This window comes from Clarias gariepinus, chromosome 14, assembly GCF_024256425.1.
Source record: "Clarias gariepinus isolate MV-2021 ecotype Netherlands chromosome 14, CGAR_prim_01v2, whole genome shotgun sequence".
In the NCBI taxonomy this organism is placed as follows: Eukaryota; Metazoa; Chordata; class Actinopteri; order Siluriformes; family Clariidae; genus Clarias; species Clarias gariepinus.
In genome coordinates, this window is record NC_071113.1 from 8102404 (window position 1) to 8118528 (window position 16125).

General features: G+C 40.0%; 1 protein-coding gene across 3 annotated transcripts in view; it reads right to left on the reverse strand.

Annotated features, from left to right (window-relative positions):
• Window positions 1–517: 517 nt before the first annotated feature.
• LOC128541156 (poly [ADP-ribose] polymerase tankyrase-2-like) overlaps window positions 518–16125 on the reverse strand; it is a 28533-nt gene continuing 12925 nt past the window's right edge. For 2 of the 3 annotated variants that reach the window (XM_053511406.1, XM_053511405.1), the window contains exons 16-27: window positions 13824–14043; window positions 13338–13447; window positions 12816–13004; window positions 10434–10677; window positions 9628–9710; window positions 8496–8616; window positions 6669–6766; window positions 6335–6409; window positions 6131–6236; window positions 4574–4760; window positions 4311–4467; window positions 518–4156 (exon numbers count right to left, since the gene is read on the reverse strand). In XM_053511406.1, the coding sequence (XP_053367381.1) occupies window positions 4097–4156; window positions 4311–4467; window positions 4574–4760; window positions 6131–6236; window positions 6335–6409; window positions 6669–6766; window positions 8496–8616; window positions 9628–9710; window positions 10434–10677; window positions 12816–13004; window positions 13338–13447; window positions 13824–14043 (1650 nt within the window). In that variant the 3' untranslated portion in view covers window positions 518–4096. The remainder of the gene's footprint in view (window positions 4157–4310; window positions 4468–4573; window positions 4761–6130; window positions 6237–6334; window positions 6410–6668; window positions 6767–8495; window positions 8617–9627; window positions 9711–10433; window positions 10678–12815; window positions 13005–13337; window positions 13448–13823; window positions 14044–16125) is intronic. The other variant, XM_053511407.1, reaches the window with a different exon arrangement.

Sequence of the window (16125 nt, forward strand, 5' to 3'; positions counted from 1 at the left end):
AAATTAAAACTAAATATTATACAGACACCACAGAGTTGTAAACATATTTTAGGTTTAAGATAATCATTGCAGAAAACCACTACACGATGTCAACTTGCTTATTTCTAAATAAATAAATGAATCATATTCCTAAATATATACAGTCATGTTGATTCAAATCCTCAGGGCTCCAAAGGTTAATTTAATTAACCTGAGATTAAAAAAGAAGACGTGGATTATAAAGTGTTAAAGGTGTTAGTGGTTGAATTTGTGATCATTCTGTCACAAATGCTTTAATGAGGTTAAATTGTGATTCCAGGTGAGGATGTCTAGGGCGTATCCGGTTTTCTGGTTCATCCTAGTGGTGTCCTACTGGCATGTTTTTGGTGTGGATTTAAGGAAATCTGAGAACCTTGAGGAAACCCACCTGGCTGTAACACCAACAATACCCACGGTGCGATGCAACTTTGGGAATACCTTTCTCACCCCTAAACGTCTTGTGAATTGTGTGCATTAAATAACTTTTCTGAAACAAACATCTCTTTCGTTTTGCATTTATTGTCCCTGTAATGGAACACTGAAGACGCACAAAGCAAAGCATCTCAAACATGACATTACAAAAGAATTCCATGCATAACAAACAAGTCGCAGAGAGTCAGAGACATGACGTAACAACGACGTTCGCTGGAGTCTTGTGTAACTCGGTTCTGCTGTTCAGACCGGCTGTTAGGAAAAGTCTCAGTGAAAACTGTCTGCATTACCAATGTTGTTTTCAACACAGCCTTCTTCTTATGAATGAACAGCTGCACGAGGGCTTGTTTGTTGCCTCGTGCCCAGGTTAAGTGCTAAATGTTTGTATTAATTAGTAATAAAACAATACATCATCTGTCATATTATTGGAGAGGTTTGCCATGTTTAAAAGGTAAACGTCAATTAATACTGGAGATGAACTGATTGCATTTTTCATGGACAACCGATGTCTGACCCGATGATACAGATTTTTGGTTGGTGCTAAACTATAATTGATAACATATACAAAAAATGTGTAACTTTTCTTTAGTAAAAAACAATTACAAATAAAATCCGACTAAACATGAGAATTCTACAAAGTCTGTCAGTGGGATCCTCTGAGACAAATGACGCCGATAAGGGGGCGGGAATAAAGCGAATAGGCCCATGATTGGCTGGTGCCGCTCTGAGTGATGTGAGAGGGTGCGATCTGTTCCCTAGACTCTCAGGTAGAGATGGCTGTAGCAGGTTTCGAGCTCGCCATCTCCGGATAATAGATTGAATGCCCGATCACTGGACGACCAATTTGGGGGATCTCCTAATTTTTTTTTTTTTACATTTTACAATTTATTGAAAGCTGCTTATGAATGTAAAACATGAAAAAGTGGTCTCACAGGCTCTTATAATGAAATGTCAGGGTTGCTTACGGGACACCCGATCGGAAAACAAGTGTACGCGCATTTTAGCAACTTGTTTCATTTTCATTTATTTCATCTTTGGTGTCTCTGTAAAATTAAACCGGTGCAGTTTTATTCATTTAAGCCATCTGCTTTCTTATCGTCTTTTAGTATTTTGCTTATATGATCTAAAGATGTATTTGATTGTTTGTTAAGGATTTAAACTTGCCCTAATTAAAGCTTCAATTAAATATGATGTAATCGAAAACTGGCAAAATCCTAGCTATGAAGTTAAAATTGGTCCAGTTTCATTAAAGCAGATAAATTTACAATGAATCATCATTAAAAAATATATATTATTAAAGTTTTCCTGGCATTTTACTTTCTTAAATCAGATTTTGTAGAACTTGCTAAAGTTGCGAATTGGCTCACTACTGCAATACATGCACCGATTAAGGTGTGGTCATCGTTATTAGATTTTATTTAAATTTTTTTGTTGGAAGATAGGGTCCATGCAAGTGAAAGCTGACTAATAATTAGCTTAAATCATGTGTGCGCTTGTCGCTACACAACATTGCAGAGTTAAGCGCCTTTTCTTGAGGATGCATTAAAGCGATACAGAAATGCAGAAAACTCGCTGCTGTTTAAAAAGTTACGAGATTGTCCTTTACAAATATCCATCTTGTGTACGCGTAGGATACCTTGAAAAGAACACAGCACCACTGAAATGGAATAAAACTGACAGCAAGAAGAATTGATTTAATGCCTTAATTGTGTAACAATATTTAGTAATGTTTCTAGTGTAAGCTGTGGTGTGAAAGCTACAGTGTGTAAGATTTATTATTTTTTTAGAAAAAAATAATATAAAAAAAATAACTGACTGAGGGGACAATAAATTTTAGTATAACATGATGTTCCTGAGCTGAGTCACCCTGATAATCCTGTAATCACACGTCGGATCGGAATCGGCTAGAAATTTGTACACATGACTGTGAAAAAGGAAAAAAGTCATCACGGCCAACTTTAGGCACAAGAAAATCCCTACATAGTCACACCCTAGAGAAAGAGAGAGACTAGCCTGTAACTACTAGCCAGTAGTTGAGTACTATAGACAGAGGGCAATTCTAGGGTCTCTTGGGGCCCTAGGCAAAAAATTTGTAGTTGAGTTGAGACAATTATTTCAATCAGCGTTCATCATGGATTATCTTATAACAATTAACAAGTTTGTCAGCCCCCTACTGGCCTGGGGCATCAAGTAGTTCCCTGCTGTGCCTGTTGACCAGCGGCAGCTCCGTCAGACCTACAAGAGGCGTTTCTTTATACAGGTAGTCCCTGACTTACGAACGAGTTCTGTTCCTGAAGCAGGTTTGTAAGTCTTGTACTCCTTTGACACGTATATATACACAACGTAAAACATACCAATCAATTTTGTTTTTTCCCCCACTGTTTCCTTTCCATTTTGAGCTGTTTTCCACTGTATTGGACTTTTCCACGATCAGGACAGCTTTACAGGACAACCATTTTCCATCATCGTGCTCCTGGACTGAATCTCCCAAGGGGCCCAAAAATTTTTAAAATCCCCTTCCCAACTGCGTTTGCCACTTAGTTAGTTACCCAGTAACCCAGATTAAGGATATATCCAATGACGGAAACTTCAAAGAACTTTTTGTAAGGATAAGAGCGTCTGCCAAATGCCTAAATGTAATGCAAATGTAAACTACTTCCAGAATTGAACCGGTAGTAGAACCACAGTCAGTTTGCATCTGCAGAAATTTGTAACTCGGATGATCGTAAGTCGGGGATACCTGTATTTCAAACTTGGCTATATCATAAGAGAGTCAACTGTGCGCTCTCTGTTAACCATTCGCTGATCATCTAATGAAGGATTTGAGCTAGCAAGCTTACAAGATGTTTTTGGAAAGCTACAGAACAAAATAATAAACCTTTTTTTCTTTTGGTCAGGTTTGGTCATCTAGCCTACTAGAGTCCGGTGACTCTAAATTTACCCTGTAGTCATGCAATCCTGTAAACTTCAGCGGACTATATATTCTCGGGAAACACCCAGCCACACATAACTGAGCGTCCTTGCTGTTACTGTTATTTAGTCGTATAACTTGTCTGAGACCTCATAAACTGACATTCCCAGTCAGGAGATGCCCAAATTACAGAATGTTCTTTCACAAGTAGCTTCACAATGTATTTATTACCCCTTGACCCCATTCCCAAGAGAGGGCGAAATTCCAAAATCTTACATCCTGTAGCTTTACCTGGATTACCAGCAAACCATGAGTACCTCTGGAACTGGCATACGTGTTATACATTACATCGTCCAAGCATAGAATCTTTTAAATACAAATATCAATATCAATAAATCAACATGCTGGTACAAAAAAAAACTATGTACAAATTGTTTTAGAGTTGTGTAAAATAAATAAATAAGTCACATTTGTAATGCATTAGGCTTCTTGAAAGTTGTACATTTACAGTGTTATAGACTGACCGATTGAGATCTTGCTGTGGAGGAGGACAGATGTCAGTGCACAGGATGAGTAAAAACACTTAACTCTGTACGATGAGAAGTGCAAAGGAAGGAAAGTAAAAAAGATGGAACGGAACATACATTTCTATACAGCGTATTACTGAGGATGTGCATGCAGTGTGCAAAAAAACCCTCCAAAAAAACAAAACAGTCCTTTCTGAAGAGTCAAGTGTTAATCCAGAGTCCCGTCCGGTTGTATAATCTGATAGGTGATCAAATATTCAGGATAAGCCTACAAAGAAACAATTTAGTAAGTAAACGAGCGAGTGAGCATTTTTTGCACTATTTCGTTTTAAAGGACAAAAAAAAACAACAACACAGGACTGGGATTTAGACTGCAGTCTCAAGGGTAGAGAACTTTACAAAACAGCGGACTACTATGGTACCTGCTCTCCTCTGTAGATGACGTACTCGGCGAGGGCGAGGCCGTTAACGCTGGGTCTGCCCGACACCGAGTGGTGTCCCGGTGGAGAGTGGGCCATCTTCATGGCGCTGAACTGGAGGAAGGACTTCCCAAGAGTTACACGACAAAACAGCAGCTGCCTGGAGCCAGAGAGAGAGAGAGAGAGAGAGAGAGAGAGATGACGCACTCTTAAGAAAAAACATCTACAGCTCCTGTATGCATGTGTCTCTTTACCAGAAACCTCACCTCTGACACACATAACATGACCTGTCCTTGTGAAGTGGACATCCGGTGCCTCCTCCTATACCATACACGTACTGGTTGCTCTTAGAGGAGTTCTCGGCGAAGTAGATCCCGGCCCCGAACATGCCTCCGATGTAGGCGTGTCTCTCGTCAAAGCCTTTGTGGATGATGGCGTTTACGAATGGAGAACCTGCGTAATCAGGTTAAAAAAAAAGATTAAAAAAATATATATATATTGTACACATTATCATTATTATATTTTTTTTACCAAGTTCCTGAGAACCCTGGAAAAGTAAAAGCTAGTAAGTGAGACGCTTTTTAAAAAGCTGGTCATCTTGAACAAGAGCACTAAGCTCCGTTATATCCTACTGTTTATGAGACAAACAGATGCTTGTAATTGTCCCTGATCCATCTAATTGACAGGAACGTGAGGAAAGCCATTATGTTCATCTGGACAAAACCTGACCGCTGAAGGCTGTTGCATCATCATCTGTATTTTATCTCGCTTTAAAGCCTGATTCACCCTAGACATGATGTTCTGCTCATCTGAGAGAAGCCAGGTGAAATAAACGTGTTGACAGAATTTAGTCCTCCATGACACAACTAGAGACGCACTGTGTCTGTCTGCTTCCAATAACAAACCCTAGATCAGTTCAAAGTGAAAGTAAATGTGAAGAATAGTTTGAAATGCTTATATGCTTAAAAAACAAGATTATCCTTATATATATATATATATATATATATATATATATATATATATATATATATATAGTGGATCAAAAAGCATCCCAAGATGTGTGCAACTCTGGTAAACAACTACAAGAAACGTCTTTCCACTGTGCTTTTCAGCAAGGGTTTCTCTACCAAGTACTACGTCATGTTTTGCTTGGGGATCAAATAGTTATTTCCCTCATTGAAATGCAACTTAATTCATAACATTTGTATCATGTGCTTTTTCTGGATTTCAATCCTTTACCATAATGGAACCAAACCAAAATATAGACCCTGTGATTTATTTCAGCTGCAGCATTAACAGACGCACTTTAAGGGACCTCTGAGACACACGTATGATAATACCATGATATGGGACCTTTAATTAACACAAATGCACAAAGTAAAAATAATATTTTGTCAATTTGGATGTTGATCCATGACGCACAAACTGTTCTCAAAAGTAAAACTAAAAAAATGAAAAAAGGGGGTTTCAAAAGTCAATAATTAATCACCAGTTTCTTGCTTTAAATGCTCATCAACTTAGCGTTGAGATTCATAGGGCCTTCTTTCTTATCCTTTTTGCATTACTGCTCCAGTGAATAAACCAGTTTTGCATGTTTGTTTTTAGACTTTGCTCTTCCTGCACACACTTTTGATGATTATTAATCATACTGAAAGTGAATCAAGATAAATTTCGAAATAACTATGACGGGAATACCCCTACTCATTAAAATACTTTCAATATAACACCTAATCAATAAATATGATTTAATCTAAAAAAAACAGCTGATAGTGTACAGGGGAATAATGGATTTGTTGGCGGACACCCTGCTTGAAAACGCTCACCGTGGAAGAGCATGCGCTCGTTGGAGTGATTGTGGTTCTCCTCAGACACCTCCTTCCTGCGATGTGTGTATCTCTCCCACAGCTTCTTATTGCACACCTTCTGAATCTGTATACAGCGCAGGAAAAGTTACAAGCCTGACTCAAAACTTCCAAAGGTTAGAGTTAAGGTTTGGCAGGAAATAAACAATAAGGATTGAGTTTTACCTTAACAATGTTGTATCTATTGAAAACTCCCCCGGCGTGACCGCCATCTCTGTGCTCTCGAATTGTGCTTTGCATCTGTTTAAAGATGACACGTAGAAAATGTTGCATGAAGTGGACATTCGGTAATGTAATGACCGAGACAGGTTATACACGTGTAAGTGCAGACTCAGTCAGAACTATAACCCTAGTAAGAATGACTTCATCCTTTAAAGTCTTTAATATTGACTTTTTTTCTCCTTGTGTAAAACTAATCTAATCCGAATAGGGCTGTAGTTTAACATATGAAACTAAAGCTAATCATGTAGCGTTTGAGACGAGTTCTCAGACAAGTTACCTCCTCTTCAACTGACTGAAATTCCTTGTCGTCCGAGGCCAAATCGATCAGTATGGTTCCACTGTTGGCCGTGTTCAGAGTTAAATAAGGATTCAGACCTAAAAACGAGCAGACAAAGAGTTCATTTAACCCGCGTTTGTTAATATGACGCGGATACGCACAATAGCTGCTCTACTGAAAAGTTGTACACAATCTCTTACAAATTGTTGCCAAAAGAATTCATTGAAAGTTTCATATTCATTGTGCTTTTACCACAAGCCTGGTTAGAAAATTCCTAGCATAAAACTGGACAATCTAGAGTTAAACTATCGTCATTCATCATTAAGGGTGATTACAAACCTCACGGTTCGAGTCGTATCACAGTTTTTTGTTAATAGATAATGTGTTTGTATATACATACATAGAGAACATGAGGAACCATGTTGTTAAATAAAAAAACAATCGCAATATTTTAAAATATAAGTGGCGTTCAAGTCGAACAGGGACTTTATTTTCTTCAGATGAAATTTCTGGTTAAGATGTAAAACCGATTCTCATTTACAGAGGAATTCTTATTTACACAATATGATGATGAGACTCTAGGCTGCAGTAAAACATTTGAATTGTGTGCGAACGTTTTAATAAAGCCCACACATCCGTAAATGACCATCCCGACCGAGGTTGGCGATCACTCAAGTAAACATAAATCGACAGCTAACTTGTCGACAACTTGCAAAAGAGATGCAAGTTGTGAATTGTGCACACAATCGTTTGTGAACGCCACAGCGCGTTTCAGACCCGAAGCATTTAGTCCGGTCACAACTCTGGCATACGGAAAACTTTCTACCTTGATGGTGTTCAAACACTAGTGTAACCCTGGGATAAGTGCATTAGTGTAGCAGGGGATTATATAGAGAAATAAAGGGGGTTTTTACTCTGATAACTGTGCTCTGTTACACTGCATAATCAAAAGTCCTTGGTTTGAAAAACCACTAAAAAAAAAATAAAGAAATAAATCTATACTCTGTGGAATGAGGCATAATAATTCTCTTTCTTTCCTTTCCAGTTTATTTCATGATGTGACTACAGACTATGTTTTTCATTCAAATTTGGGAAACTTTTTTTATTATCTCAGTAATAAACATTAGGCTAATTTTAGTGAAACAAAGTATGTACATATATAACTTTTCTACAATATAAAGTCTAGTACAAATATTATTTGTACTTTTTTTCAGAGTGAGTGATTTTTTCAGCACTACATAGGGATTTTTTATTTTAGATTATTTGGCAACCCATGTCTGCACAATGCAAAAAATATAACAGCATCCTCGATTTACTGTTTTCCACTAAAATATTTTTACTTTTTTATTTCTTACATAAAAACATACTAATTATTTAAACTAATATAAAATAACATATGCAATACAATTACACTAGAATGGTGGGTAGTTCAGGCTTTTTGCTTTATTTATTCCAGTATCTTTGTATCTAGGTTACTTCTATCTGTGATCATGACCACAAACAAACTGCAATATAATTAAAATCATTTTACTACGCTTAAGACGTGATGATGTAACAGTGGAGAAAACCTGAACTTCCTTTAATGGGAAACCTGCCACAAAACATATCCACACCAACTCCACATTTATCATTTTGACATTTTTGTTTATTCCAATTTGTATATTGTTTGAGGATCCTTACTTTAATCTTATCGTATTATAACCATAAAATGAAAATATTTTACATTTTCAAAATTTTTGCTTAGCCGAACGCAGTGTTTAAGTCTGAGATTAGGATCTGGTTGAACCACACGATGTAGAATTCCTCGGGAGGAGAAGCTGCACTTACTCTGAGGCCCGGTAATGAACCTCTCCACTCCCTTGATGATTTTGTGTCTGTGGCCATAAGCGGTGATGCCGATCTCCTTTAACTCTTTGTGCCCCATTTCCACCAGCACATCCAGAGTGATCTTAAAACAGAAAGAGGTGAGAGGAAAATGTCCAGGAATGTCCGATTTAAGCTGACCGGAAGCCTACAGTAACTCAAACACACACTCTTTACAACTGTGGTAAGCAGAAAAGCATCTTAGAATGTACTGAGGTGGATAGGAGACAGAACAGGTTCTACTACCGTCAGCAACACACGAACCAGAGCCTTTAGCTATATGGTTATCAGTGTTGGGTGTAACGCATTAGAGTGCATGGATTACTATTTTTGATGTAAGAAGTAATCTAACGCGTTAGGTCCGCCATTAAAGTACTCAGTTATTTAGTTACTTTTTCAAAAATGTAATCCATTATTCCGACAATTTATGCAATCCGTGAGCCAGTCATTCATAATCCATTAATGTGTGTGTGTGTGTGTGAGAGAAAGTCGTCCTAAAAGGCCCGCCCCTGATAACCCGCCCCCCTCTCTGTTATTCCTGCTGTTATATCTATCTCACCTATGCGGTTTGACTATGCGAGGACCGACGCGTGTAAAGATGGAAACGAAAAACACAGCAACAAAACTCGCGGTGAATCATGATGAACCGTACTTACAGCCACCGCGCGAAACCGCGTAGGTGAGATAGGGGTATTAGTAGTTAACAGATTATGGGCCAAACTTCGCTGAGTGATAATGGTAGAATAATTATAAAGGTCTTGACTAATACAACATGCATGAGGAATCACAAAGAAGTTTTCATTTTCTGCAATGGAAAAGTAGTCTAACTAGTTACTTTTATCAGAAAGTAACGCTGTAATGTAACTGATTACTTTTTAATGATAGTAATTTTGTAATTAGTTACTTTAAAAAGTAACGTCCCCCAACACTGATGGTTATACAGGCTGGTTATCCAAACTGGTTTCTGGATCTAATTACCTATGAGGTTTATTCCCAGGCTTTGGTTATGGGTTTGAAACAAAGTAGCCCTTTGTATGGTTTTATGTATGTAGCAAAAAAAAAAAAAGGGGGTGAGGATTGGAAAAGTTTGGCGCACCTGTTCCCGGTCGAAGATCCCCAGAAGATGTTCCAGTCCAAGTTTGTGAAGAAACTGGCTGATGGTGAGTTCCATGGCTGTGCCTTTCCAGAGAGAGAGAGAGAGAAGTCTTAAAACATATTCACTTCAGTTTTCTGACTTTCTATACTTGGCTTACTTTTGCTTATAAACAAATCATCTAAAAAGTAGGGAAAATGTGATTTTATGCTTTCAAATGAAACTCGGAGCTCAAGGTGAGAGAGAGAGAGAGAGAGAGAGAGAGAGAGAGAGCAATGTTGCTCGGCAACAGACTAGTTACAAAATTAGGCTGGCTAAGACAAGAATAAATTCTCATTTAATATTACTCATTTCTCTTAACTGAGATAAGGCCTTAGAGTACTACGGTAATGCATTAGTAATATAAATGTATATATCATATTAAATGTATATTATAAGCCACCCTCCGGTTATATCAAGACTTCTTTTTGCCGCACTGACTCAGCAGCGCTTTCTGTTCAAGGCTACTGTCTCCCCAGTCACTGCTGTACAGATGTCAGCGTTTTACATTAGGTTTTTTGTAACTCCGGTGCGAGCAGAAATGGACGCCTCATACGAGAGCAGCGCGCAGCGATTCGTTTTTGGTGATCTGAGGGTGTACCTAGTGCTGAGACAACTCACAGAAGAGCCTAAACGGAAGCGTTTGGGTATCTGCAAACTAAATTTGGACCGATACTCTAATAAAGGTGAGAGTTTCTTAAAAAAGATCATTACTGGGGACGAGACATGGATTCATGGAGTATGGAACGAAAACATCCACACACACTCACCCTCCTCGGCTTTTTCCACTCCCACCGCCCCCTCGGCCCCCGACTGCCCCGGCAGCTCGGGCAAGTGGCCATCCTGTGACTCCGGGTCTAAGGCGGAGGGCTGGGTGCCAGAACCAGAACCAGACGAGAGGTCAGAGGTTGCGGCACTGCCGACGCCCGACACGCTTATGACCTGAGGCTTGTAGCGAGCCGGCAGTGCAGACGGAGGCATGGCTGCGGTCAGCAAGGCACGGACATCATCGGCCTGGAACGAGAAACGTCACGTGCTAAATCTTAAACACTCGACCTATAATCAGTTAGGTTTAAGAAAACCTTGGCTGTTCTTCTGAAGGAGGGAGTGTCAACAAGAGGGGGTGGTCATGTGACTACAGTCAGGCATTTTTAGCACCTCAGTTCCTCTCGGATCAAACCGACCCAAACAATTTAAAACAGATTTGTAGTCCTTTTTTTTTTCTCTCGTGTCTTTAGTTTGCTTCTAGTTTTGCCCTGGCTCGAGGACGCTATTTTTACATACGCGTAAGAGAAGCGTAAAACTATTAGTTCAGCATTCTGCGAATTGCGCGTCACGCGTCAAGTGTTAGATAAATCATTAATTTTATTTCCGACCAGAGGGCTAGTAAAAATAAAAGCCCTGGACGGCTCATCATTTCTAAACACATAATTTTACCTTCAAAAGTTAAAAACATGTTTTTAGCTGTTCTGACCATAAAATGTGTAAAAAACAAAAAGAATCTGTTTTTCCAAAGAGCAGTTTTGAAGCTCAATTGTGAGAGCACTAGCCATCTAACATTACCTTGCATTCGATTGAACTCTGTCGTCCGTACCCTACTTCATTTCTTGTGTTAAGTTAAAATATAATGATTACGTAACTGGTTAGCTAAAGTGATGAATAGCAGAGACATCTAGCGGACCGATATTAGGATCGCTCAACTTACTCAAACTGGTCATGTCCCTAATTATGCGAAAACGTATAAAAGCTGAAATGATTACATCGTTCCGCATGGTATTGTTGCATGTCTATGGATCGTTTTTGACCTGAACAGAACTTACGTTTCCAAACAAATACACAACCAGGTCTGACATCCACTTTTTTTTACATGCAGATGAGCAAAAATAAAACAGTTTGTTGCATCACAGATGGTGAAATCACAAATAACATTCAGGCACAACGGACACACCGAACACTGAGCGCACTGCAGAGTGAGCGTGCATCTTGATGTCTGGTGATATTATTTACGTCCCTTACGCATTCATCCATCCATCGTGACACGATGCGAGATGATGTGAGCATAGACCTCAATGAGACATGCAACTATGACCGTTGACTTATTTAGACATCAAAATGTAAGACTGCAACAAAATCATGTCACCAAAAAAAATCCATCTATCGCCATGTTTAGTAATCCATAGACGATATTCATCAATCGATTTAAATTTTTCTGATTAGAGGTTCCAGCTGAACTGTTTACATGGACGATGATCTGATAAGATGTGCTTTTATTCTGCTGAAAACATAACAGAAACTTTGAGGTTAGATCAGGCTTCCTGTCTTTCCTGATAAATCCCGCCTTCTGCGTTATGATTGGTTACAAAAATCCAGTCTTAAATCTGATTGGTTAGATGCTTCATGACATGTGAAATGCGAGCCAAGCCCCTTTTTTAGCCTGAGACGCAATGTATGAAAATGAAGACTGATAAGAATTTTAAATGTATTTTTAAGTGACGAATTTATAATACAGTACGTGCTGTGAAACAACCTGTTATGATTCATGTTATAGCAACTATCCACTCTTTTTGGAGTCTTACGACACTCCTCCCTGGGCTGAAAACAGTTCTCTTATCGGTATTATGTAATCAGAAAGCATGGAAAATAAACCCTGGTGGTGGACAGTCTTGTAAACGTGGTACGTTTCTCTTTATGTCTCTGCTTATTCTGCTTTACAATATCCTCAGCTAACTAAGGGTTTTCGAGTTTGAATCCCAAATAGCATAAAATAGAGTGTGAAGACTCCCTCGTTCCACACACCAAGTAGTGCCCTTAATTAGGACTTAAAAAGGGATTTGGGATTCAGAAGAGCAGTTTCGATCAAGACACACAAACACATCCACAAATTTCCTAATGCTTGTTTTTTTTTAAATTATAATCAGAAATAGAATAACCCTGAGAATAATCTGCGCAGAACTAGTTTAGTTTCTTCCTCACAAGTTTGCTTTTTCCTCTTTTTCTTCATTATGCTTCATTGCACTTTTAAGCAGTATGCTCATGAGCACACTTTGAGGCAGCACATCACAGGATGACAGATGGATGAAGAGGTCAGTATGAAGAACCCCTTCCTCGGGGTGATAATGCAAAGCAGGCAGAGGGAGGGACTAATGGGATACCGTCACGAGGTCCAGCGGCGACTGGCCCTCCTGGTTGCGTAGCGCAGGATCGGCACCGTGCGCGAGCAGAAGCGCGCACAGCTGCGTCCTCCCTTTCTGAGCAGCCTCATGCAGCGGCGTGAACGCCCACTTATCGGTAGCGTTGACGCATGCGTCGTACTTGATGAGCAAAGCAGCCACGTCCACGTGCTGTGAAACACCAAACACACGGCTTGCTCCAGATGAGGTTGTGTGTTGATTTGGTAAACCCCACCCTCGACACATCACACACCTTAACCCTCGTTTGAAAAGGCTCACATTATTCAGTCCGATATGAGGCTTTGAAACCTAAATCACTCATCAAGTGCAAATGAAAAAAAAATGGCTGATTAAAGAATTACGAATATAAATAAGCATTGTGTGATCATCTACAAGTCTACAATAATAAATTTGTATACAGAGCCTTTCAAAAGCCTGAGCATCTCTTAGTCTGTTTGTGATTATAAGAAAAGGCAGCAGTCTGAAAGCGTGTCTGAGACTCACCCCATAGGAAGCAGCATTATGTAAAGGAATGAGACCTCCTTTGTCCTGCGAGTTCACCTCTGCGCCATGCTGCAACAAGTACTCCGCCACCTCCAGGTTGTTATAACCAGCTGTCGAGACACAAAAACCAAAAGTCAAAGCGTTAAAGTCCATTTAGCTGGATTGTAAAAGCAGACTATAGAGAACCTGGTTCTGCTAAACTGGCTGATAGCTGCTGATAAGTGAACGCACTCATATGTTGTCAATGCAGTATAACCTACAGTCTACTGTATATACTATGAAATCAGTAAAATAACGACTTATTCAGACTTATAAACTACCTTTATCTCTCTCTATATAATCCGCTGCTACACTAATACACAATACACAATACACTACGTCCTTGGTTGCCTTGGAATCGAAAATTCAGGCTAAGACTAAGCATTCCCATTCTGCTTTATATTAGACACGCCTAATATCTATTCGTTAACTGTAACACGTGCTAACCTGCCAGATGGAGGGGTGTAGAGTGGCGCCCCTGTGTGTCCCTGCAGTTGACATTCCCTGCGCTGCAGAGTTTTTTCACGCGGGTCAGGCAGCCTTTCTTAGCTGCGTCCAGCAGTGCCGCGTCTCCCCTCAGCAGGTCCTGGATGTCGGTGTCGCCCTCTTTCACCAGGTCCAGAGGTGTGTTCCCGTCACGATTCTTCTTGGTAGGATCGGCGCCGTGCTGGGGATACAGACAGAGAAAAAAGTAATATAATGAATAGCATTAACGTCTAGGCTCTGGTCATCTTTAATTAACCAATTACATTTATGATAAAAAGTTTAGTAACGCCCCAAAAACTCCATATATGGCAAAGGCTACCAAGAGCTGAGAACAACAAAATGATGAGTAAATGGTAGAAACAGTATAAGTAATATATATAAAGGAGGGAGTGCTGTTGTGAAGAATATAATGTAAAAGCTGCATTCCAGAACCTACAACTGCGACACAGCGGTGATGATATCCAGCACAACAGCATGATCTCCAGTGCAATATTGCTTTTATACAGCAGGTCCACAAACACAGACTATGATTTGTTGGTTTACTTGTTATGAACTTGTTATTTAAAACTGGTGGAACTAACTAACCGTGACTGATGGAGTCGGCTACCGACAGTTAGCGACTAACAGTTAGCGTAATTACCTGGGGTGAAATTAGCTCATGGGACGTGAACCATTTCCGACCTAACTGTATTTTCACAAACCTGTCAATGTTTCAGAAATACTCTCCTTCATATCAGACATAATGAAATGCGGCACATTTTGTTTAATTACAAAAATCTGAATAAAAACCAAACCATAAATACATCTTTGTAGCGGTAAGTAACTATATTAAATCATTTTATAACTAAACTCAGCAAAAAAAGAAACGTCCCTTTTTCAGGACTGCGTATTTCAACAATAATGTTGTAAAAATCCAAATAACTTTACAGATCTTCATTGTAAAGGGTTTAAACAATGTTTTCCATGCATGTTCAATTAACCATAATCAATTAATTAACATGCACCTGTGGAATGGTCGTCCTTAACAGCTTACATAAAGTAGGCATTTAAGGTCACAGTTCTAAAAACGCAGGACACTAAAGAGACTTGTCTACCGACTTGTGAAAAACACCCAAAGAAAGATGCCCAGGGTCCCTGCTCATCTGCGTGAACGTGCATTAGGCATGCTGCAGGGAGGCATGAGGACTGCTGATGTGGCTAGGGCAATAAATCGCCATGTCCGCACTGTGAGATGCCTAAGACAGCGCTACAGGGAGACAGGAAGGACAGCTGATCATCCTCGCAGTGAAAAACCACGTGTAACAACACCTGCACAGTGTTGTGCAACAGTGCTCAGACTGTCTGCTATAGGCTGAGAGAGGCTGGACTGAGGGCTTGTAGGCCTGTTGTAAGGCAGGTCCTTAGCAGACATCACCAGTAACAACGCCGCCTATGGGCACAAACCCACCTTCGCTGGACCAGACAGGAGTGGCAAAAAGTGCTCTTCACTGATGAGTCACGGTTTTGTCTCACCAGGGGTGATGGACGGATTCGTGTTTATCGTCGAAGGAATGAGCGTTACACCGAGGCCTGTACCCTGGAGCGGGATCGATTTGGAGGTGGGGGGTCCGTCATGGTTTGGGGCGGTATATCACATCACAATCGGACTGAGCTTGTTGTCATTGCAGGCAATTTCAATGCCTTGTGGTACAGGGAAGACATCTTCCCCCCTTATGTGGTACCCTTTATACATGCTCATCCGGACATGATCCTCCAGCAGGACAATGTCACCAGCCATACTGCTCGTTCTGTGCGTGAGTTTCTGCATGACAGCAATGACAGTGTTTTGCCATGGCCAGCGAAGAGCCCGGATCTCAATCCCATTGAGCACGTCTGGGACCTGTTGGATCGCAGGGTGAGGGCTAGGGCCATTCCCCCCTGAAATGTCCAGGAACTTGCAGGTGCCTTGGTGGAAGAGTGGGGTAACATCTCACAGCAAGAACTGACAAATCTGGTCCAGTCCATGAGGAGGAGATGCACTGCAGTACTTCAAGCAGCTGGTGGCCACACCAGATACTGACTGGTACTTTTGATTTTAAGCCTCCTTTTATTTAGGGACACATTGTAAAACATTTTTAGTTTATGTCTTATGGTGTTGACTCTTTTAGTGTTCATACAAATATTTACACATTAAGTTTACTGAAAGTAAAAACAGTTGAAAGTCAGAGGACGTTTCTTTTTTTTGTTGTTTTGCTGTTTTTAACTATATTAAGCTTCCTTTTTT